At 33.3% G+C, this 22,667-nt stretch overlaps 2 protein-coding genes across 2 annotated transcripts in view; one reads left to right on the top strand and one right to left on the bottom strand.

Annotated features, from left to right (window-relative positions):
- Positions 1-3,766, top strand: part of Smp_144560 (putative nucleobindin) — a gene marked incomplete at its 5' end in the record, with an annotated part of 59,369 nt that extends 55,603 nt beyond the window's left edge. The window contains 2 exons of the mRNA XM_018794470.1: positions 270-452; positions 3,296-3,766. Coding sequence (XP_018648880.1) covers positions 270-452; positions 3,296-3,427 — 315 coding nt within the window. The 3' untranslated portion in view covers positions 3,428-3,766. The remainder of the gene's footprint in view (positions 1-269; positions 453-3,295) is intronic.
- A 1,666-nt stretch (positions 3,767-5,432) lies between these two features.
- On the bottom strand, positions 5,433-17,678 carry Smp_041060 (putative septin; the record flags this gene model as incomplete). Its single annotated transcript, XM_018794469.1, is given in 11 exon segments — positions 5,433-6,289; positions 6,297-6,463; positions 7,617-7,701; positions 8,949-9,074; positions 10,805-10,956; positions 12,225-12,444; positions 13,997-14,131; positions 15,053-15,263; positions 16,868-16,967; positions 17,057-17,274; positions 17,306-17,678. 10 exon segments carry the CDS (start codon positions 17,676-17,678, stop codon positions 6,314-6,316), a joined length of 1,770 nt encoding a protein of 589 aa, XP_018648879.1. The 3' UTR covers positions 5,433-6,289; positions 6,297-6,313.
- Between the last annotated feature and the right edge of the window lie 4,989 nt (positions 17,679-22,667).

Below are 22,667 nucleotides of genomic sequence, written 5' to 3'. Positions count from 1 at the left end.
GCGCTCAATCAGACTCACACAAATTTACAAAGTGGATTAAATGTCTAAATAATAGAGAACACACAAATAATACAATAGTTGAATGGGCTTGCTACAGGATACATCCTATTCAACTAAGAAATCACCCAACAGTAAATTGTTCTCAAAATGTTTAGACACATTTCTTCTCACTATATAACATTTGTTTTTTTTTCGTAAAATAATTTATTTCAACAGTAATAAGCACTACATAAAAGCATAAATGAGTAAATTTAGTGTCTTATTTTTAGCTTGAAAAGGTTTATAATCCTGAAGATCCAGATTACGACCCATGGGAAGAAAGACATGATCAAAAAAAAATGCGACAGAAATTTATGGACCGATTCGATACAGATGGTAATTACTTGGTTTCTCGTGATGAATTTCTAAGAGGTGTTAATCAGCCTTATCCATCATATGATCGTGATTGGATGGTTAGTATTGTTGTATTATATTCATCTAAGTTTTTAATATTTATAGTAATAATTTTTCTACTAATACTTAATGTGTCCTCAGATATCAATGCTTTTAAACATGTTTCTCACTTTGTTTTTTTTTTGTATGATAATAAGCTTTGCACACAATTGTGTGCAATAATTTTGAATACGTCTAAAGTAAAAGGGGTCAAAACGATGTGATGTATGGTTGTATTAAATGTACAAAGATTTCTAGTTGATGCTTCGCTACATTTATAAAACTAAATACGTAGCACTATTTGCAAAGTGTTAATCTGATGGTACTAAATTGTTTGCGATTCATGCGCACTTATATACTCATTCAGAGATTAAGAAGTGTGATCACCTGATGAGAGATTTATGAATGACCCTTAAATCAATATTCAAAAAGAGAAAAGTGAATGTAACTGATCAACCGCGGTTGATCTAAGGCCTTGCCACCCGAAATTTCCGACTAAGTATTGGGATTGTCCCACGAATCCCAACTATGAAGTTTATACTTACCAATGCGGATGAGACGTCATCGAATTTGTAAAACAATACTACACTGTGATATGTCTGTCTTAGCTACCACTCCGGTTCCAATATGCATTGCGTTAGGTAGTTGTTGGATGTATAACACACGTCCCATATACCTCAGCTTTATCAACCGATTTGCCATCTTTACCTAGTACACTTTACTTAACTACATTAATCTATCAGTGCTTTCATCATAGATTGGCAACTTTTTTAACAGACTTTGGATCAAATAATTTTAGCTTATGCATTTCCTTAGCCTTCAACCATTATGCTTCACAGCAATAGGTTATCAAAAAGCGGGACGCTACATTGTACACTCACCCTTTAATAAGGGGAAGGACATCTCATATATTCCATCGACGTTACAAGTTGGCTAGACCTAAGCTAGCTCTTTGTATCCTTGACCTAAGAGGTTGTGGTTAGATACATATAACTAATCCACCAACGACCTCAGCCGATGAAGATTTATAACTTCACCGTTGATCTTTTACTTCATATCCTTAGCCTTACCTCGGTATTACCCATTCAATTATTTTAAAATGCACGAAGATTGCTTCGGAGACGTGTGTGATCGGATTTTAGCAACCTGCGGTTGTCCTTGATGCTCATAAGCTATGTTTCACATCTTCAAAATAATGCTATGTGGATCGCTACGCTATTTCCTCATCCCCTAGTTAATAGGCCGATATATCGTGTATATCATAAGTGGAATAATTTGTCAACAGCCAAACAGATGTTCATCATATACCTAGTTTTATCAGTAATATGTTCATAGAAATATTGAATCATTTATAAATGACAAGAATATCTAGACTGAAAAGAAATCTTTGAACTCTAAATCCCGAATGGACAACACAATCTTTCCGTAAAAATTAGCCAAATTATCTGCACGACGGAATAAATATTTAGAACTAACGTACGGATTTTTGGAATGTATAGTCAGTCATATGTTTGACGCAACTGAATGTAACTCGATAAAACTACGCACAAAAGTATAAATTACATTTTCTTGTTAAATCTATGTTTAATGACATGTCAAATTTATGGTATAATGTTGGCTACAAAAATTTTCTTGAGTATTAACTATTTTACTCTTTAACATGTTGTGAAGTATTATAATCCGTATTTTTAACTTATCATTTATTTCATTACAATGGAATTCTTGTTTGATCAACAATTGTCGTAATTCAGGTGCTGTTGTTACGTGTGGTGTTCGAAATCTGATGCTGATACACGATGTACTATGCGCTAACCCCCCACCTTACTACTTGAGCGAGAAAGTTTATTAGACTACCTAACAAAATGCACAAATACTCATATATATATATATATATATATATATATATATATATATATATATATATCATTCTATCCTTGGGAAATCGACCCGCTGACCTCAGTGGAATGCACTTGGTCTTTGGGCCACTTCTGATTGATATCGATCGATCTTTTTATACCTCTGGTTGGCTCTCAATATCAGCTCAGTAGTCTAGAAGCTAAGTGTTCGCACGCAAGACCGAAGGTCCTGGGTTTGAGTCCTATGCGCGGGATCGTGTTGCTTAGGAGTCACGTACTAGGACGAAACTTGCGTCCAGTGCTTCCAGCTTCTCAATTGTGGTCTAGCTTTAATCGATCCCTGATTTCAACTTTAACAATAAATTTAATCTAATAAATTATAAGAACATGCAAAAGCACCTGAATCACAACAGTTGTTGACCGAAGAATTTCAGTTAAAATACTACAATCTCTACAAATCCTCATACTGATAAACTTATTTTCTTTGTTTCCCAAACAGCTGGTCATTCCTATATCAGTCTACGTTTTGCAATGCATCCCTTATGGTTTCTTACCTGCTAGACTTGCATAACATACGACCTGACCACCGTAATGGTGCTAAGTCACTATCTTAATCGATTGACTTCTATTATTTCTAAACTATATACTGAGTCTGAAAGTTTTTCACTTATTAATTACACCAAAGATCAGCAATCTTATGAAAACAACATAACCAACCATTCAATTTTTTTGTTTAAACCACATACCCTTAATACATCATATTCAAATTCATTTATACAGCATACTAAAATCTTTCGATTTCTGATTCTTTGTATATAAATCACAAAACCATCTAAGGTTGCGAATAATATGTAATTAATTTCTTGTCTATATTTAATTCAAATCACGTTCGTTAACCTTCATGACTTAAGAAGTAAGATTTTCCTTTATTCCCATTGTAACATATATTACCTATATAACGACATATAGATCATATGTTTAACAGTATTACTGTTTCTTTTTTTCAGACTGCTCAAAATGAAGAGGATATGTTTAAAACAAATGAAGAGGAATTAAGAAGATTAGTTAGTGAAGCACAATCAAAAGAACAAAATCGTCAGCAAACAACAACAGAACAGCCAAATGTACAAAATGTATAGGGTCTTAATTGTTTTTATTCACTTATATTTATGAACTATCGATTACTGTTGTTTGTCCATTATGAAAAGATAAGGAAGTTCTTGGCTAGATTATGTTGATTTCTCCTGTAATTTATTTTTATCTCGACTATTTTTAATCCATACTTTATTCACCTTTTTATTCACAGGCAATTTATTACTGACTACCTTTTGATTTTTACAAACCTGAATTAACTGATTAACTTTAATTTGTTGTTTGCTTCTCTTCCTGCTAATCCATGTTATACTTACGATTTGTTTTTATTTTCCTTTATTCCAATCACATATCTACCTCGAGGTTGAAAAAATCGATAACTACAAAGTTCAGAAATGTTTGTATTTTCGCGTCAGTAATGTTTTTTTATTTAATTTTTATACGGTAACAGAAATGTGAGAGAACTTCTTGGCAGTCTACCCAGAAATGCTTAGTAAAAATCACCACACCTATTTACTTAGTACATATTACCAAAATTTATTACTAATATGTACCTTTCACTGCTTTTTTGACTACTTGTTATTGTGAGAAAAAAAGAAATGCACTGAGAAGGTAGTCCTGCATACCTCATTTAACAGTAGTTGGCAACTGACCAATCACTGAGTAGTAAAAGATGCCATATCTGTTTAGTCGATTTAGCGCTGGTTGTATTTTATCGATCAAGTTGTGGTGTGGCCCCTGGTCTAAGTAACTTCGTATGGACTGTTAGGCGGTTGGGATAGTCGACACGAAACCCTGTACCTGATTTCCGTATTACTTGGCACTCGTTGGCAAGATCTACCTGTGATGTTATTTTCTGTGAGATTTGAACCTGCATCATGGGTTGAGACCCTACCACTAAGCTATTCGGGTCGCGACTGACTTCTTGTCGGACTTGTTTGCAGTTGATTGATCACTGAGAAGTGACCAACATAACGCGTGTTTAATCCTCTATGTTCTGAAGATCAAGTTGATGAGACGATATATATATATATATAACACGGCCATATATGCTCAGAAGTCATATATAATCAATGCAAGGCATAATTTAACTGATTCAAACTGATGCTTTTTAAATAATACTTGAAGTAAATGACGTTCCAATGGGTAAGCACTTGGAGGCATAATTATTTACTAATCTCATCCCTCCAGTAGGCATGGATCGACAACAAAAAATCGAGTTTATCCTAGCTACTACAAACCGTTTTCTAGGGTTTGACTCGTATTAACGCTTCTGCAATAACCAGTTCTCAAAGATTCATCTAATTCAATCGTACATAACAATATCCCTACCTTCTGTGGAGAATCAATTGGAACTATAATTAGTGGGTGAAAATCGTTGCATCTTATGTTTAATCGAACTACAAGCTTAGGTGGTCTAAAATTTATAACCTTTCAATATAGAGGTTGTGTACTCCGAAACACCTTTACGTAAACATGTAGGACATCTTTCGGAAACTAGAAATAGTACACAAGTTTGTGTTGCAACTCGTAGTGGAAAAAATTCATAAGCACCTAATTTAAATAGGATCAATCACGTTAAAAATCTCCAAGAGTTTGCTCTAATGATCTTGTCCAAAAACGCGACCCGGTCCTCACTTGGATTCCAAACGGACTACTCACTGACTTTATCCTTACCACTTGTAACGTTTTGTTTAGCTGCTATATCTTTCTGTCTAAACAAATTGTAATAAGGTTCTTGTGTTGGTTTGTTAGCAATAGTAATTTCAAGTTTTAAGATCCTAAGGATTATTTCTGAAGTATTTTTCATATGAGACTATAAGCTATTAAGATTCCGAGGGTCGTAATTACATTTGTAGGTATTTCTGTCGAATTAACAGAGAGCGGTAACTGTAGAAATTTTTGTTCATAAAGCTTAGATTATATAAGCTGAGCTCATTGTACAGAAACTTTTAATTTTGGGTGATGATGTGAAATATCTTACAGATGAGTAAAGGTTAGCTTTCCAACACTTTTCCAATTATATGTTAAGTAAATTGGAAGATACCAATTACGCGTACATAACATATATTTTACACGAAACCGTCAAATATAAGCAGCTAAGTACATAAAGAGAAAAAAACCTACTTAAGACAAAAAACAAAAATGAATGAACACAATATTTTAGGATACTGATAAGCATGGTTTATTCACCTCATTTTTTTAAGTTAAATAGACGAAATAATAAAATGAAGTGAAAAGACAAAATTTAACAAAAAGTATGAAAATGCGTACGAAAACAAAAATGTAGAGTTTTTTCACATCAGATAATATAATTTTTAGTAGACAAAATGTAACAGAAATTGGTGTACCCATAAAGTAATAAAAAATTATGAATAAGATAGACTAGATTAATAAAATGAAAAGAAAGTAATCGATTGGTTTGGTTTAATGTTATAAAGGTAAGATAAAATGCACATTCATGATTAATTAGTAAAAGAAAAAAAAAGCAAGAAATTTATGTTGACCTACAAAAACTGAGAAAGAAAAAACAATACACCATCAGTCAAAGAGAAAATTAACAGTTCCTTCTACCTTTATTTTTAACGAAATGCGAACATAATTGAAAAACTAAGAATGTGCAACATAATAAGTTCATTTTTTAAAAAAAGGAAGTAGAATTTCTGTCTACTTTTTCATTAAAACAAGATTATATGAAACCGGTAATTGAATAAACATAAGTAGACACAAACAATTAATTAGACAATGTTGTATAGATTTAAGGAAAGAAAGAAGAAATAGTTTTGCAAGTATAAACGATAAAATAATTATTGTTAGCACATTATATTGACTATATTGCGACCTCATCGACTGAATGTTAAGCAAAATAATAAGACATAAACAAGTGTGATAACGGGATTTTGAATCCTAGCCAGCCTATATGCTTTTTGTATTCAAGACGCTTGTTGACCAGTTACAGGAATTGAAGAAGATTGAGCATTACCTGTACCATTATTTAAACTAACTGATGGGTTCGGTACAACATTGGTATTACGTTTCAACTGTTCTTGCATTTTACTCATTAGTTGTTGCATTCTCTGAAGCTAGAGAAAAAAATATATATGTACCGAAAATTATTTATCAGTTTAACAAGAATAATAAGAAGTGTTTTCGAAAGGTTTGATTACTACCGATAAAAAGTGAGTAACTATTATGATATAACTGACAATGCTGTTACGTAATATTATTTAGCTTTCTATTATTCAACCTGTAAACACTGCGCACTACAAGAATTGTAGTGAATATTCAAATGATCAGAAGGGGATTTTGTGGAGATTTTAGTAATTTTATAGTTGAAATCATTAATCAATTGAAGCTAGACCACCATGGTAAACCTGATATTCAAATATTCTAGCTGTGTTCCCCAGTGTATGATGAGCGTCAACTTAGATCTATACCTATTCATTTTAAGTTATTGCATATTATTTGAGATTGATTATTATTAACTGAAATTCGTTGTACTATGTTCTTTTTATTGAGATCTGAATTATTTTGTAAATGAATAAACTTCAGTAAAAATCAATGAAAAATTTAATCAACGATCAAGATATGAATTACAATGGAATGTATTACATAAATATATAAAACTAACTCTATAGATAACATTTAGCATATACTAATGAGTTAAAGGCAATCATTTTAACCACGTTATATAAATTCTAATTCTAATTATTTAATTTTTAAAAAAATATTGGATAAACATCGTCTTATATTAGAAAACATTTAGAAACTATTCCTTAACTTAAACAATTTTAAGGCTAATATGATCATTGATAATATATCCAAAGTATGTTTTTACTGATAAAGTTAATGTTGTATCCCGTGGAGAATTATGAATGGTAACTTTGAGGACTATTTGTGGACCAATATGATATGTATATTTCCTATTCTATGATTGTTAAGTAACTAAAGTATCCATATTCGTGTCCCTCTTATTATGAGCTTTATTTTGACCTACAGACTATTATTATACGACTCACCATTCTTGAATTATCCTCAGTCTATTAATTACTGTTCCCCCTATTCACAGTCACATTTGGCCAAATCTTATACAAATATTATTTTCTATTTTACGGTACGATGTGGTCAGTTTGATTGGTATATAAACCCAGTATGTTTGTGAATAATGATTCATATTGCAGAGGCTGTTATTGGACATATAATGTTACCACAACAAAAGTTTGTAACTCGACTAACCTCTTCCTCTTTTTGTTTTAGTAAACTATCTTGATCAACAATAGCCTCAAAGCCAGTTCCACCCTCTTTTTCTAATCTTGCCAATCTACCAACAAGTAGACAAAAGGGAATATATTACATTATTATTACCATTAAAATTATATAAATAAAAAAAATGAAATATTCAAAAAACGATATAACTTTGTGGGGACCTTTGTCAAACTTTAAACGAATCAGATCTGAAAGTTTAGGCGTCAAATTGATAGAGGACATATATATATATTCCCTAACAAAGAGCGGACCGGACCGCCAAGCAGAACAGAGAGTTCAGCAAATATTTATTCCTATTCACAAAGTGGTGGTCTTGGACATTCAAAGTTGCTTACTTGTTTGTTACATAAACAGCTTGAGTTACATCCAAGATTTACTAATCATATAAAAAATATGAACAGGTAGAAATTGTACGATGCATAATTCATAAATGAAACATGAAGACCTAACTTACTTACTTACGCCTGTTATCCTCGTGGAGAAGCATAGGCCGCTGATCACGGTTCAAACATGAAAATTAACACAACTATATCCTATCAAACACAACAATTGCTATGCTACTGAACAATGTTTGAGTAGGTTGAAAAGGTAAAACAAAATAATTCTAAGACTGAAATCTATCAAAAAACATACAAATAAATGATGATATTCAAAGCGAAGAAATGGCACTAACATACAGATCGCACCACAAAATGAAATTCTTTTCCCTAACAGAAACCATGAAATTCTCTTCAACGCAATAAACAAATTGAAATGATAAGAGAATGATGACAATTCATAGGAAACAAGAGGTTGACACTGACAAAACAAGTAGCGCATACCTGAACTGTGAAAAGTTGTAAGTACAGCATCATAAAAAACCAACCTGAATCCAGTAGAAATCGCTTAGAATTTATCAATATGAGGAAAATCTTACTTTTTTAAAATTTTTCTGTGATAAGGTTATTTTACTTCCATACCACGAGAGATGCACATTTCAACGATGCAATAAGTACTATCAATATATTTGGTATAAAGAGGTAATGAGAAGTTGATGACAGATATCCAAAAAGACTTTCGATTACTGGTAAAGTAATTTGAAAAAGCAACAAACATATGAGAAAAACAGTAAGGATACTGTCAAGTATATATATCTTGAGTGGAAATCAAGAAATAAGCGTTGTCTTGAACCCGGTTTTAAAATGTTGAAAACTTATTATTCTAGTTAGGAATGTTTGTCATACAACTCAAACTTTATGGGTGACTGAATTAAACAATATGAATAAATGGAATAAGTGAATTGTTTTTAAGTGAATAACGTACGCTCCAGTATTAACACCTTCACGACGATCGCTTTGACGTTTAGACATCCGTTCAGTAATATATTTCGCTCTATAATTTTCATAATGCACATCCAATGTCATATCTTTTAAATCCTGCATATGTGTCCTAGAATTAATTTTAAGGAAAATAACAAGAAACAAAATAAAAAGTCTGTTGTCAAAAAAAGCAAATTTTTTTTGGTGAAACACCAATAATTTCTCTGCTTGTGAAAGAAAGTCTGACTAAATGGTAATGATAACTAAAAAAAAGGAAATATAAACAACTTAACAACTTGTAACGGGATCATTGTTTTTCAGTTCTTTTACCGAACCATATATTGTTTTTACGTTTGTGTTATAATTTCGAATGTTTAGTGAATTTGGCCAAGGTGATCAATCTATGCCACTCGATTTTATTTATACTACAGTCAATACACAATATTGTATATACATAATATATTACGTCATCTTCATGTCACACCTTTTAGCAATCTAATCAAACTAATTAAACTTGGATAATTCTTAATTTGGTTATTTATTCTCTGAAGAAGTGGCTTACACTGAGTCACGAAACGTCAGAAAATTTATTTTTCTACTCATTGGGATATTACATATATATTAATTTATTTATAACAATCTACCCAATGCTTAATTTATTCAAAATTATCAAGTCAAAACTTGGTAATGATACCTATAATCCAATCAAACGTTTTGAATTATTGAATACAGACAAGCAAATATATCTAACCACTCAAATCTCAAAATTTTAGGCTGGTTTGTTCTCTCTCACAGTAGGGTGTCGCTAATGGTATCCAGTCAATGAACATAAAGTATCTTGTGTAGATAATTATTTATAACTATTTGTACTTCTTTGATGATGGTTGTGGTAGTTCTTGAGATTTCAGCTTCATACAGTATAACTGTCTTGACGTTCGTATTGAAGATACTTACCTTGATATTGGTTGACAGTTGTTTTGAATTCTATATATTCTTCAACTGTAGAAATATTGTCATTGTTTTATCAATTCTCGCTTTTACGTCTGCATCAGATCCTTCTTGTTCACCAATGATGCTTCCCAGGTACATAAAAGATTCCACAACTCCCAGGACTTCTCCATTAAATGTGACTGAGTTGGTGTTCTCTGTGTTGTATTTTCGGATATTGCTTTTTCATTTGAGAATATTGAAGTCTACTGCTACACTGGTTGTTTTCACCTGCATTTGTTCGTGTGTATGGGATAAAAGAGCCAGGTCAGTTGCGAAATCCAAATCGCCTAGTTGCATATAAGTTGTCTATTGTATTTTGTTATTCCCCTCAGATGTCGAGGTCTTCATAATCCAGTCAACCACCAAAAGAAAGAGAAAGGAACAAGCAATTTTGACTGACTCCGGTCCTCACTTGGAATGCGTCTGTCAGCTGTCCTCTACGAACCGCTTTGCACTGTAGTTTGTATGAATTTCGTATGATGGTGACGATTTTCTCAGGTTACGCCATTATGTTGAAGAATTTTCCATAAAGTTCTCCTATGTACACTGTCGGACGCCTCCTCATAGTCAATGAAGTTGATGTGTAGTGACGAATTCCACTCAACTGATTGTTCCACGATGATCCGTAGTGTCGCTATTTGGTCTTTTCACGACCGATCCTTACGGAATCCAGCCTGTTAATCTCGAAGTTGAACGTCTACTGAGTCTCTCATCAGGTTCAGCAACACTATTGAAAACTTTTCCTGGTACAGATGGTAGTGTGTCATATTCATTGTAAATAGTATGTCTGAGAAATCAGTATCAATAAATTTTTAAAAAAGCATAGGAAGTGAACTGACTGTTGGATACAAATGATAAGAGTATGCTTACTTTAGCAGAAATATACGCAGCTTTGTAAAATCACAATGACGACTATTCTCTACTTCAACTGACCCCCACGGATATTGTCTACCACGAGCTCGACGACTACCATCCAAATCGATAACACAATTACTGCCGACGACAGCAAATGGTAGGACAGCCTATTCAAAAAAAATTAATGATAACTATTTAGAGCTTGAGAAATACAACTTCACATCAGAACAATAGAAGTTATTTTATACGAATATTCGTCAATATTAGAAAGAACAGTTTGACAAAAATTGGGCGCCGAATACAGAGAAGCCATTATATGTAAAAATTGTATTTGAAATAATCTCAGCGACTGAAGTTTAAATAATTCCAACGTTTCGTCCAGCAAACTTGTCTGGACTTCTTTAGGGTAATAAGATGATTAACAAACAGATAAGCTTGAATAAATATAAATACTTTGTTTTCTAATACTGATTTCAAGGACCTTGGAACGTTTCAAGCTTGCTTGAGTGATTTCGAATTTTTAATATCTTATGCAAACAAATGTGTGAATATAAATATAACTTCTCTACAAAACACAAAAATTTTCGAAATTTACACGAATTATTATTAATCATAAGGAGATTAAATGTTATAATCGAATAATGATTACATACTTGTAATTTATAAGTCAGTCATAAGCAACGTAGAATCTAGGGTTTATTCAAGTATTTCAATGAGATTCAACTGGAGAATCAGTGAAATACACGGATCAATTGAGAGTTAAGCTGTTATAGTGTTGAGGAGTAGCAAAATAGAGAGAAGCAATAACAATTCTCCACTTGAAGACTATGTGGCTAAAAAAGTCCCTTAACAATTAGGGTTATTTATACACAAATTAGTATTTAGTCATATGCCTGAACACCGATTACCAGGACGCGCAATGTTGACTAGTGTAGGGGATGGTTGGAGGAGAGTTAAGGGCGGCCAAACCAAAACATGGCATCAGTGCTTGAAGTCACTAACTTCTAGTCTGAGCCATGTTGGCAGATGCAGACTACCTGGTTGGGGTCCACGTTACTATAGTAACCAATGGTTGGAGACTCTGTGTGACATGGCTCAGAATCGATCACAGTGGCGTAGGTGTATGCACTCTTTATCTTCCCTTAAACCTTGAGATTAAAATTGCTTCATAACTATTTTCCTTCCTATACTATATCTTCATATACAACCTTTCTTTATATACTACCACCACTAAATTAACTATTTCCATGAATTCGGTGTTCATCTTGTTGTGCTAACGAGGTATGGCAACTTGGACCGATGCATATATGTGCCTGGTCCTACGTTGTAACTGACTGATTTAGTCAGAACACGTTCTGGGTAGGAAAAATTTACCGCCTCAAACATCGATTACCACGACAAAACTACCATATAAATGAATAAATGCTTAACTAACTTTGATTTCTTTATCTAAACGTTTGATTTCATCTTCTTCATCACTGTCACATTCAGGTAAACGATAAATATCAATTTTGTAACGATCAAAGTCTGTCATTATGCGTTCTTTGAATGCACGTAATTCATTAGCAGTCAATGCATCAGCTTTAGCTATTACAGGGACTATGTTGACTTTATGTTGAAGACGGCGCATAAATTCAACATCTATTTGGCGTAAACTAAATTGAATCAAAACAAAAAATTAAAAAGTTTCCCACATCGATATCTGGGAATTAAAATAGATCTAAAAAGAAGTAACAACAATATTTAAATGATAATGATGAATAAGTTCTTTAATGGTCTGAATACTTAATTGGCTATCTTGTCTTAAATACTTGGATGAGGAAGGACTTTAACGTTAAGCAAATTAACTGAAATTCGCTTTACAAGTTTATGATAATTTTCCTAGCTTTCATGTAAAACCGAACAGGACAGACAATTATACTTGCGCACATTGTGTAGAGGTTACACAAAATTGTATTACTATTTGCGTTATATAATTTAGTATTAAAATCCTCCTATTGTATCATGTTTATTTTATTGTTTTCTATTTATCAGAAGGGGGTTTTGTGGAGATTTTAGTAATTTCATACACGGTCTTACAGTTTGATAATGAATCTCTACATAAAGAAGATCCATTCTCTAGATTTTGAGTTTTTAATTATACTTTAAACCATTATTCGTTAACATACACAAAGGGAGAAATTTCTTTAAACTTTTGACTATTATCTCCTTTCTAGTTATTTGTTTACAGAAGAACGTAACTCTAGTTATAAACACTGAAATAATTCAGTTTCTGATTAATTTCCTATCCTTGTTTTAAGAAAACCAGCATATGATGGCGTATCAAATAGTTGGCAACAAATTTATCAAATAATTAATACATAGGTATGATTATAGCCTTGAAATAATCGGTTACAATTTCAAAACAACTTCGTTTATATTAATTTAAATACCTAGATTTTTCTCTTGTAAATTTCCTCTTATTATATTCATTTGAAGTATAACAACTCAAATCATAATATGTCACTTTTTATGTCTGACAGTTATTAATTTCATTTGTACTCAAAACAAATATTCCTCATAGCTCAACAGATTAGTAGTAAATTCCTAAAAACAATACATTAAGATGAGAATTTTTATACCATAGTTTGGTTTACTTAAAGGGTTATGAATAACTTTGATACCATACAAGCATTTCTATCAACCTATTACGGATTGATAGAAGAAAATGGACTCAGAAAAATGATTTTAGCTTAGAAGTATAACTAGGATTAATTCTAATGAACTGAGAATTCGACAACTTTTTTACACTGCATTAATATTAAATCAATTAGATTTTTTTTAACTAAATGATAGCTACGTATATATAAACTTATAAACATGAATGTTAACAAGTTAGTTAGTGTTCATCACATGATTTTACATATGCAAATGACTTTAGTATTCACCTAATATATCTTCGAGCTTTGGTTATGTAACAAAAACAATCATTTAATCCTACCAATGTACAGAAATATAATAAAAAATGACACTACAGAACAGTGAATCTATATTTTGTTAATGAAAACAGCTAGATTATCTGAACATGTTAGGTTAGAAAAACGGTAACTGGTACGAATTCAATGAAAATCTATGAATATAAATATATATATTCAAATCAATACGACAATCTGATGGACTAATTAAATTATCAAACTACATCTTAATAAATAAAGTTCACTGACTTACCCATGACCATAAGGTGATATGAAATACAAACAACAGTGAACTCGATGATCATGAATATTTTTACGATTCAGACCACATTCATCTTTAAAATACTGCTCAAATGTGCTGTCTATATAATCTTCTATTGGTTTCCAACTAAGAAAAAGTACAATACAAAAGGCTAAGACAAGTTTTAAACACATCACAGATAAACAGTCGTCTAATAATATAGCTGAATAAAACAAAGCAATCATTGTTAATTATCAATTCTAACTAAAACCTTGAATAATAAGATGTATACGGGATCTACAAACAAACCTTCGAAACAATCAGCATCTCGGAAAGTACTCAGTTACTCACCAAGAGTATTAAAATTATTCGGATGAAATAATGCATAATATTATTATATTTCAACGAACCTTCCATAATTTTAAATCATACATTTCCATACGTTGTTTATGGAAAAATCTCACAGATTGACGTTGTCTAGATAAGCAATGAAAAACAGAAAGAACAGCAGAGAATTGATTTATCTGAGTTTTAGACATCTTACCTCTAGGGAAACTACAATGAGTTTACCGGTCGATTTCAGCATATCATAAAGCCTAACTTTGAAAAAATTTCCACAGAGCAACATACTAAATAGTCATCTATTTATTAGTGTATGGACATGGATTTTCTAAGCTTTCGTAAAATCCTGTTGCCTGTATAATATAGATTGGACTTGTTAGTTGTGATGCCCATGAAATGTAAAGGTTTTGAGCTTGATCGAATATGGGTTGTGAGTATCCACAGATTAACGTCTGAAATTAGGGTGAAAGAACAGTCTAGCACCGCTTGATATATGCAGTTCTCTAACTGGTCTTGGTCTATAATGAAAGTCCTTAAATTTGGTATTATAGTAAGAAAATAACATAAAAAAAGAAAAAAAATCAAGTTGTCAGTCATTAAGTATTATTTGACTTAACGAAATAATGGTATTGCGGTAGCACCAAGAAACGTATCACGTATTTTATTATATTAACGTCAAGATTTTGACATAGAAGTAAACTAAAATCATATACACGATAAACTTACCAGTCATTGCAATTCACAGCGTCACCAAAGCCGGGAGTATCGACAACAGTAAGGCGTAACTTGACTCCACGCTCATCCAATTCAATTTGACGTTTTTCAATTTGAGTTGTGCTTTGAATACGATTATTTGCTTCAATAATTTCTCTATCTTTGTATAAATCTTGGACAAACAAGCTGTTAATTAGCGTTGATTTGCCCAGACCACTTTCACCTGAAAGAGAGTAGCATTTAGAAATCAACTGAATTAATTTATGATGTCAATCACTATATAACAGTAGCATAAAAATACGATGATTATAGGTTTTAAAGGGTATAAAAAATGGAGTAAACTAGATAGATCCACAAACAATGTAAAACCTGGTAAAAATGAGTACAGATTACGGGTGTTATAATGGAAAATTAAGAGAAAAAACAGATGACTGAAAATAGTCATATCCATGCCACTGGTTTAATAGGTAGATGGATATCTTCGCTATATCTTTGGGATCTTATATTTACAAACGTCAAGTGAGTGTTCCGATAGTTTATTGCCTATCACTCCACTAAAATTGATGAAATGTTTCTGTATCATTAATTTATATCTTTAATAAACAGGTCTGTGTTGTCTTTATACTTCAAGGCATTGAATCTCTGGGTAGGAGATGAATTTATTTAAAGAGTGAAAACTGACAGTTAACTATTGAGGTGGTTAGCAGCATCCTGTAAATACGTTTACCCTAAACAGAAGTGGACGTAAAAGGATTTGAAACAGCGACAGAGTGATTGGAAGTTGAATTTTTTGACCACCAAGCCACAGCTACAAAAAATAGCCATTGTAATCAGGTACAATCGCATGACGAGAACGTGATTTACTTGTAAGAAAGACCAACCGCTTTAGAGGTGTTTTAACAGGTGCTAATTAAAGAACTCTGTGTAATTTTATTTCAGTCAAATGAATTATGCACAAACACACCACTTCAAAATCGAATCAAGATGCAGTGATTGCAAAGTCAAGAAAGTTAACCAAAACACTAACAAGGTTGACAACTATAGGTATCTCTATAATTTTGGCAATACGTGACTGTCTGTGGGTAGTTTACAAAACCACCTAAGAATATAATTTTTAATCTCAATTATTACATTCTACGAAGAAAACTTCACGGATCCGATCAAGAGAAAATTATATATATAGTACTTGTTTTGGTTGTTGGTGCTTCTGGCTGCTTGTGAAATTTATTTCCCTCTTCCGAACTTGAACTTCTCTCTCTAGTTAGCTGGGCTGTGACGCGTCGGACTAGCTAGCTTATTGGTCATTGTCACAGAATCTTCAAATTAGGTGAACTCGTAATCTCTTCAAACATTGCATTCTATCATTCTGCATCATCCACACGACGAATATTCTATTCATTTCTTTTAACCGGAAATTCGTTTATTAACTCCCTCCAAAATAACAGCTGGTGTCTTCGAATCAATGCAAAATAAAGATCTAGCTAGGTGTGTTTTAAAACAACACTAACAAATATTTTTTGAGATTCTAAAGGGTTCATTAACAGTTAAAGAAGTGATGTAAAGATATCGCTTGAGACTCACCAACAAGACTATACCGAAATATGATACTGACGATAAATTTAACCGTAGATGTATAAAAAAAATGTTGATTGTGCAGTGAGTGAGTATGAAACTTTGATTGCAAGTTAATTTTGCAGATTGAAATGAACACAACCAATTTTTATGAACGTTAAATATGAAAAATCTATACAACCCAGTATTAAATTCACGAGAAATATCCTTTTCATAAGGTATGGACATTGCAAGTGTAGGATTAAGTTAACTCACCGACGACCATCAAAGTGAAATTGAAGCCCTTCTTGACAGCTTTCCTGTGCATCTGTTCAGGTAAATTTGCGAACCCCAGTCGCGCATCTTCTTCAATATTCTATTGAGAAAAAAAGCGAAAATATTTATGATTTAGAATAACAGTTATGGTAAATAAAAATACTTATGTAGCAACTTGATACACCTTACTGAGTTTGAAATTCTACTATTTGGGGCCAAAATACATGGTGAGGGGCTAAGTAGTCTCATTCTTCTATATGGGTTACGGACACTAAGTATCCGATCCAAATTATTCTTGGAATGATTGACTTGTTCCATTTTTAACATTCCATTAGAATCTAAAGGAACTTGGCTTCGTAATTCCAGTTCAGCCATTTCCAAAGCCGATATATAACAGTGAACAACGCCTAAGAAGATTAGAGAGAACTACAACTATACCTTGATCGATAGATAGTGAGTCGTGATTGCGAGCAAAATCAGAATGACCACAAACCAAGGATTCCAGTTGCTTACGGTTACGAATTACTTCGGAAACAATGCTTTCTTCGCGTTCAGATATGGTGAAAGAAGTTAAATCACAGCTATCACTTAATTCGTTATCATTTAGCAAACGACTTGAGTTTAATGAAGAAATACTTGAAGTGTGAGACGCTTTTTGACTGGATGATTTAAAAGCCCATTTTTGAAAATTATCAATTATACGATGAGGAAACTTGTTTCTTCTACGTGAATTATTAGTTAAAGTGGACGCTCTTGACTGTATGCTTGACAGCGAAACGAAAGAGTGATCGTCTTCCGGTGGTTGAAACATGAGAAAAGTAGTGAGAATGAATATGATTATGATGTATGTAGAAATGGTAAATAGTCTAATCTCATTAATATTCACAACAGGTTTCTTAGCTAGAAACTGATTGGTTACACTTAGAAGAGTGTTTCATGACACGTGGATGCACCACGCACACATGTAAATGATGAAATGATTGATGGACTACTTGTCTTTATATATTGGTTCGCTATGACTCACGGGAGTTAAATTATCGCGCAACACGTTAATCAACCTTACTAGTCGAAATAAATATTATTATTTGCAAAAGTATCGTAAGATGAATTAGCTATACATTCCATTTTTTCGAGTGGCTCTTTTCGTGTAAAAATGAATAACTAATATTTGAGAAATAACTCTAACTGCTTGAGTTCGCTTGTGCAAAATGATTGCGTTAGCGGGACATAGATTGGATTAAAGCATGTTTCATGCATAATGGTGTTGCTGCACGCTGATTGGCTAATTCTTACCCAATCAGCTCTAATCGTTGCTTGGAGAAGACTCTAGAAGCTTCTCATGTATAATCTATAAATATACTAACGTATTTCTTATTGCGCTTCCTACTTCATCTATCCTTGTTATTTGGAATATAATTTCTTCCCTGTTCAACCGTGTTCTGATTTGGGGACTTGTCGAGTGTATTGATGTCCAAGAATACTAAGCAATAGGAATGGCTGGGTCGTAATAAGGAATATATACTTACAGTTATAAAAGGTTGCTTTTCACAAGAAAGTCTACTTAAAATCCCGTATTAGTTGACAAAGGAATTTTATCTTGTTAGGTTCACTGATACTTAGAATATTATAAACGATAAATTGGTTTATTATCTGTAGAGAGGATTTACTAGAACTAAAAACACCTACTAGACAAAGATCAATACGATTTTGATGTGAAAGCCTTACTTCTTGGGATAGGTTGAACATTTTAATGAGGGCACAATATAACATAGTCGAGAATTCTAAAATGTACCACAACTGTAATAATTCGCCCTGTTGTATTAAAAGTTCAACTATTATTTGAGTTTAGAACCACTTTCTTTAAGTTCAACAGCGTTTTGAATGCACAGAAAAAAGTAGTGAGAAAGATAAAAACGGAAATTCTTCAGCCAAGCGACCCATCCCTTGGGGATTTAATTTTCGCAGTTGTACAATTGTGTGTATATACAATTTAGACAATGACAATCCACAATAAGTTTGCAAAGAGTTACCAATTACCAAAAATAAAAGCGGGACGAAAACGAAGAAACTTTCAGAAACATGCTGTACTTATCCACACAATTGAAAAGTGATCATCAAAGGGCTTTTTTAGGTTCATTGCTGACAAACTGGTTTATGGCTAGTCTGAAAAACTGCCAAGTGAAAGCCACTACAGGCGATTTTCATTTATACAAAATGTATGTAGATGATACTTCGGTTATTTACGATGTGTGACGTGGATTATATTTTTAGTAATTAAACTTACTTATAAAGTGGAAAAGATAAAGAACACCAACTTTCTAGATGCTATAAGGTGATGAAGAAACGTGGGAGGTTTTTACATAGAGCAATCTACAGAAGACCCAGATGGGAGGATCATTAAACAATCTTCTATGCCTAGGTCTCAATTGATATGGAGAATAATTCGACTACACCTCTCGCTATATGAATCGGTAAAGTCTGTAATCTTGAGGTCATAGAAGAGCTAGCCCTGATTAGAATTTATTTATTTATTTGAACACATGAATATTGGTACAAAGGGGTACCGAATACATATGGGCCACACGTCACTTGGTTTGTGTGTGGGCTGTGATATTGCTCGGGTGCCCAGGTCGAAGCAGGTGGTTTTCTTGGTGGGGCCACACCCGGAGCTTTTGACCTAAAGGTCTAATCCACAGGACAGTGAAGCATCGTAAGGAGATGCAGTCCCATGGTAGCCGGTTTCCAACGATTGGTTCATACGCCATTTGTTCCTTCAGGATACCGGAGCCCATGTGCACCATTGGTTTGGAATCAGGATTTTCCAACTCCCCCAGGTGGACTCGCCGTGTCCACCGACCCGGTTGAAGCGCCGGACGTTCGCTTTTCGTCCTCTCAATTTCGTAAACAATAGTAATGCCACGAGAAGGCAGTGAGTAGGACTTCCCTGGCCGTACTAGTGCATTTGGGGCACCCTACCTAATAGTTAACTGTGGTTTTTCCTCAGCTTACTGTTCTGTTTCTTTTTCAGTTTTTCACGCAAAGACTAGATTCAGTTTATCGTGAACCGTTTTTATTCATTTTTGCCAGTTTTTAGTGTACTGTATTTTTTCACGGTCTTAGGCTTTTGCTGGCATCTATAAAACAGTTTACGTCAGTATAGTCAATAGAAATGTATGCAAACGATCTGGATGCCGTTTCGCCGTTACATCTCGCGTGCAGTGCAACAACCGCAAAGGTTGGGAACGCCGTGCCTAACTCCTCCTACAACCGCTAACCAGATTAGATCAGTCACTTGTCGATATGTTAATAATCAATGAAATTTATTTTCGAAGCTCTTCGCTTCTGACTTCTGATTTCATTGGGTGGCACGTTTCGATTATAGGTCTTACTTTTAAATGTGATGTCAAACTGCATATACTTGTGGCATTTTCAACTCGCTATCATATATTTAATAGGTTCACCCATGAAAAAAGACTCGCCGCTGAATTAAATTCATTTTTCTCGTCGTTTGTTATGCATCACAGCTACTGTTTTCTCCAATTTGGATTTGTCTCAGTTCAAATGACCGAAAAATGTATTGTTTTTCTCGAAAGTAATTTGAGTACCTTGGTGCTTTTTGTATTTATTTACATTCTCGCTTACTTAGGTTTTTTACGCCTTATGGAGAGGCATAGACTGACTAAAAGCACTCTGCATCCATGAATTTAATAATAACGATTACAGACACAAGCACAGGATGTCTTTTATTGGTCACATGATTTAAATTTGAAGAACACCATGTTTCAGAGAGAGGAGCATGTGACCCACTTTTAATGATAAATATTTGTAAAGTCTATAAAATCAGCATTTCATTTGTTTTATTAACAAAAGTACAAAACCGAGAAAATAAGTTATCAATGTATTAAAACATGCGCTCAACACGTGTCGACTTTAAACGTGACACTACGGCAGAAATCCTGAATCCCTTTAAAACCTTCTTTGCAGTAACTTTGAAGCCAAAATCCTTCAAAAAAATAAAGGACGAGCTCCTGCATCTGATCACTCTAAATTTTGTAACTAATAGTCAGAGTCTTTGGTTCCCGTTGCTCAGAGTCACTCAAAATGAAGCGGGTGCATTTACTCCATCCTTATTTGGAATTTGGGTTTCTAAAGTGACTTGTGAAACATTTTTATTTCTACTAAACCCATATTCTCTTGAAGTGCATATTGAATGCCTGGTCTTTTATATTGCCAATAACACTTACTACCGCTACTACCACTGGATTAACCCCGATAATTTTATTTCACAGAGCTAATAGGATGTGGCGATCTGGACCTACATGCCAGGTTCTATGTTGCGTTTGATTGACTGACACTACTTTTAGATGTCCTTTTTTATAATTACTAATCGTTATCAATTTTCTATGATTCTTGGGTGACTTTATGGAACTTCGTTTTCCAATTTGTGGATAAGAATAAAATGCTTCCGTTCATCCATTTACACCTGATTATTACTATATCCGGTAAGTAAAAGTCATTGCAAAACTTATCACACATAATCATAACTAAATACGAATTATAAATGGATTTAACACACTAGCATTGGTTGATTTTAAATAAATTATTATGAGTAATTAGCTCAAGGGAAATTTTCACCGTCTTTCTAAAAAATAGATAAGACGAAATTGGACTACAGAGATCCTTCCCTAGAGGATTATTGCTAAAAACTAAAAACTCGATCTAAATTTAATAACGTGACCTATAAATAGTGAAATAAATGGCCACAGGAACTTCCATAAGAGGAAACATTATCACATAGCCTTACAGCTAGTCGGGAAAACTTCTGTTTCAAGTAAACTAGTATAATATTACGAACCATAAAACAGGTACATGAATGAAGTTTTTATTATTTGTGGTAAAAACAGATTTGATTCATATCCTGCAAATAGACACTAGCAGAGTGGGACCTAGAAAAATGTTTACCGATCTAAGCCTCTAAATCTTATTTCAACACGAGATCAATAGAAGCAAAACCAATAGGTAAAAAATACGTGACAACATTAGTACAAGAGAAATAAAAAATACAATGAGAAACGAATGATACAGTGAAACAGAAAGGAAAGAATTACGAAATCTTCACAAGGAAAATGAAGCGCAAACATTCATACCATTGTGAGTGACTTTGGGTATCAATACATAATGTCAAAAACAACTAAATTAAATAGTAATAAATAAATAACAGGTTAGTAATTCCCTAGTTTTATGAGAAAGTGACAAAGACTGGCAGCACATGGAAACCAAGTTAAAGAAAGTCCTCATTAAATCAAATTATAATTGATCAGAATTAGTGATTAAAGGGTTGCAACAGAAACTTAGTTCTGCTACACATAAGCCAGTTTCGAGGGGCCACTGGGAATAGGTACCGATTATGATCCCTATAGATGAAACAATTAGCCCCTGTTTTTGTCTCGAAAATGATGTTTTACTTGAGAATTCAAAGGTTACTCAATCACTAAAACACAAACAAGGGAGATTGCCAGCTTTGGAGATCCTATGCATTGAAAGCGATTTTTTGACCGAGTGCTTTCCAACAAACTAAATAACAGAGTGAGCATCTAACGATTTAAACGTATATATTCATCCACCTATCCCATTACGGTTAAGCATATCAGTTAAGTGGTGAGCGTTCAGTCCAGATAGGTTCGAAAACTACACCTGAGGTACCAAGAAGAGCTACAATGGCACAACTTGTCAAATAGAATTACTTCATCACAAAAAAGAAAAACCATTTCGGATGTTGTGCATTTTCGCCATGGCCTTT

Source organism: Schistosoma mansoni, chromosome 1 (genome assembly GCF_000237925.1).
Source record: "Schistosoma mansoni strain Puerto Rico chromosome 1, complete genome".
Lineage (NCBI taxonomy): Eukaryota > Metazoa > Platyhelminthes > Trematoda > Strigeidida > Schistosomatidae > Schistosoma > Schistosoma mansoni.
The sequence above is the reverse complement of the archived record's forward strand: the minus strand, read 5'-3'. Positions and strand labels throughout refer to the sequence as shown.